This window comes from Otolemur garnettii, unplaced genomic scaffold (assembly GCF_000181295.1).
Source record: "Otolemur garnettii isolate 467f Iridium unplaced genomic scaffold, OtoGar3 scaffold00147, whole genome shotgun sequence".
In the NCBI taxonomy this organism is placed as follows: Eukaryota; Metazoa; Chordata; class Mammalia; order Primates; family Galagidae; genus Otolemur; species Otolemur garnettii.
Window position 1 is genome coordinate 2635741 of NW_003852542.1, and position 2976 is coordinate 2638716.

The 2976-nt window shown below is 49.5% G+C and overlaps 1 protein-coding gene across 1 annotated transcript in view; it reads right to left on the reverse strand.

Annotated features, from left to right (window-relative positions):
* Nucleotides 1-346: 346 nt before the first annotated feature.
* The window catches only part of VAMP8 (vesicle associated membrane protein 8), a 5376-nt gene continuing 2746 nt past the window's right edge, over nucleotides 347-2976 (reverse strand). The window contains exon 3 of the mRNA XM_003799208.3: nucleotides 347-798. Within this exon, the coding sequence (XP_003799256.1) occupies nucleotides 658-798 (141 nt within the window). The 3' untranslated portion in view covers nucleotides 347-657. The remainder of the gene's footprint in view (nucleotides 799-2976) is intronic.

Here is a 2976-nt window from a genome sequence, read left to right on the forward strand (position 1 = left end):
GGGCAGTACCTGTGGCTCAAAGAAGTAGGGCGCCGGCCCCATATGCCGGAGGTGGAGGGTTCAAACCTGGCCCTGGCCAAAAACTACAAAATAAATATAGAAAGAAAGAAAACACTATGAAAATTTTGAATTTTCTATATTCTAAGGACCAAAGAAATCTCCTCCAAAAAATTCTTATTCTCGAGTCCCATGATAATGAATAGAAAAAGGAGGAATAGTCTTTATTTTCCAAACATATATTCTCCTTTGACAACAGGGATTTCAGATGGGAGAATCTCAGCCAGAGTCTTCAGGGAACAAAGAAATAGCAAAGCCAAAGGCAAAATGGAAAGGAAGAAAATACCTCTTACACATAAGGATACTGAAAGGTCTTTATTGTCCACTAGCCACCAACTATTTCCCAGCCACATGCTGGGCCCTCTGGGTCTCTCCAACCCACTCTAAAGACCAGTGAAATGCAGCCACAGTTCAGCTCTCTCTTTCTGGGGGGACTAAGGTACTCCCTGGGGAATACAACATGGCAGCGGGGCCTCAGAGTGAGGGGCAGGAGGACCTAGCAGCATTACCTATGGAAGAGGACAGGAGAGAGGGCCCCTCTTGGTACCCATTATGAGTGGTTGCCGCCAAAGAGAAGGCAGGCAGGACACCCTAAGTTACTTAATGGATGACTCCAGTGGCAAAGAGCACGATGAAGAGGATGATGATAGAAACAATCACACAGATGAGGACGATCATCTTGACATTCTTCCACCACATCTTCCGAGCCACCTTCTGCGATGTCGTCTTGAAGTGCTCCGACTGTTGGGGATAAGACAGAATGACCCATTGGCTCCTCCCACTGAAACAAAAGGATGAACAGAGCCCCACATACCACACATATGCCATACATCTAAGTGTTTACATTAGAAGATGAGGTTGCCTCAGCGCCTGTGGCTCAAGTGGCTAAGACGCCAGCCACATACACCTAAGGTGGCGGGTTTGAATCCAGCCCAGGCCCGCCACCAAACAACAATGATGGCTGCAACCAAAAAATAGCCAGGTGTTGTGGCAGGCGCCTGTGGTCCCAGCTACTTGGGAGGCTGAGGCAGGAGACTCGCTTGAGCCCAGGAGTTGGAGGTTGCTGTGAGCTGTGATGCCACAGCACTCTACCCAGGGGAATAGCTTGAGGCTCTATCTCAAAAAAAAAAAAAAAAAATGAGGTCATAGGGAAGCCCCTGTGGCTCAAGGAGTGGGGCGCCAGCCCCATATAGTGGGGGTGGCGGGTTGGAAGCCAGCCCGGCCAAAATTGCAACAAAAAAATAGCTGGGCATTGTGGTGGGCACCTATTGTCGCAGCTACTTGGGAGGCTGAGGCAAGAGAATCACCTAAACCCAAGAGCTGGAGGTGGCTGTGAGCTGTGACACCACAGCCTTCTACCAAGGATGACAAAATAAGACTCTGTCTAAAAAAAAAAAAAAATGAGGTCACAAACTGTTAAATAAAAGATGCTCTATCCACCTACCTTGACAGATATACTTTCCCAACAATCTGGAGAGCCAGGTTCAAATTTAGAATTCTTAGGCTCCTGGGAGGTCTCTACCCGAATGTGACTAGGGGTCCCCTTTCTTTTCTTATCCCTGCACTGTCATGCACACTGAGGGGTCTTTTACACATGCTGTATCCTTTTTTTTTTTTTTTTCGAGACAGAGCCTCAAGCTGTCCCCCTGGGTCAAGTGCTATGGTATCACAGCTCACAGCAACCTCCAACTCCTAGCTCAAGTGAGTCTCCTGCCTTAGCCTCCCAAATAGCTGGGACCACAGGTGCCCACCACAATGCACAGCTATTTTTTTGGTTGCAGCCGTCATTGTTTTTTGGGGTTTTTTGCAGTTTTTGGCCGGGGCTGGATTTGAACCCACCACTTCTGACATATGGGGCCGGTGCCCTACTCCTTGAGCCACAGGCACCACCCAGCCGTCATTGTTGTTTGGCGGGCCCGGGCTAGATTCGTGGAACTCGCCACCTTAGGTGTATGTGGCTGGCGCCTTAGCCGCTTGAGCCACAGGCGCCAAGCCTCATGCTTGTATCCTAAATTGTGATATTAGCAGCACAATCTGCCCTTAGGAGGGCAGCCTGGGGCCAAGGAGTGCAGGCTCCATGGTGGGCATATCTCCTGATTCTAAGACTCCTTGCTAGAGGAAGGACTAGGATGGAAGTGAGGAAACTGTTCCTCCTCCCCCCAAAAACTGAAGTTGTAGACACCAAGTTTCCCTGGGTCACACTCCCCAGATTAAGCTGCAGAAAGAGGCACTAAGTCCTAGGGAGACAAAATAGTGATACCCATGGCTGGGCATAGTGGCTCACATCTATAATCCTTTTTTTTTATTTTTCCCGTTTTTTTTTTTTTTTTTTTGGTAGAAGCAGAGTTCTACCCTTTACCCTGAACAGAGTGTAATGGCATAGCTCACTGCAACCTCAGACTCGGGCTGTGGGCATCCTGCTGCCTCAGCCTCTGAAGCTGCTGGGATTACAGGCGCTTGCCGCAGCACCGGCTAGGTTTTTCAATTTTTTTCATGAGTCGGGGGTCTCACTCTCGCTCAGACAAGCCTCAAACTCCTGAGCTCAAGCAATCCTCCCACCTCAGCCTCCCACAGTGCTGGGATTACAGGTGTGAGCCAGCTCACGCCTGTAATCCTAGCACTCTGGGAGGCCAAAGTGGGTGGATTGCTTAAGCTCACAAATTTGAGACCAGCCTAAGCAAAAGTGAGACCCTCGTCTCTACCAAAAATAGAAAAACTGAGCAAGAGGATTGCTTGAGCCCAAGAGTTGGAGGTTGCTGTGAGCTATGATGCCATAGCTCTCTACCCAGGGTGACAGCTTGAGACTCTGTCTCAAAAAAACAGGCTCGGCGCCTATAGCTCAACCGGCTAAGGCACCGGCCACGTATACCTAAGGTGGCGGGTTCGAATCCCCAGCCCGGACCCGCCAAACAACAATGA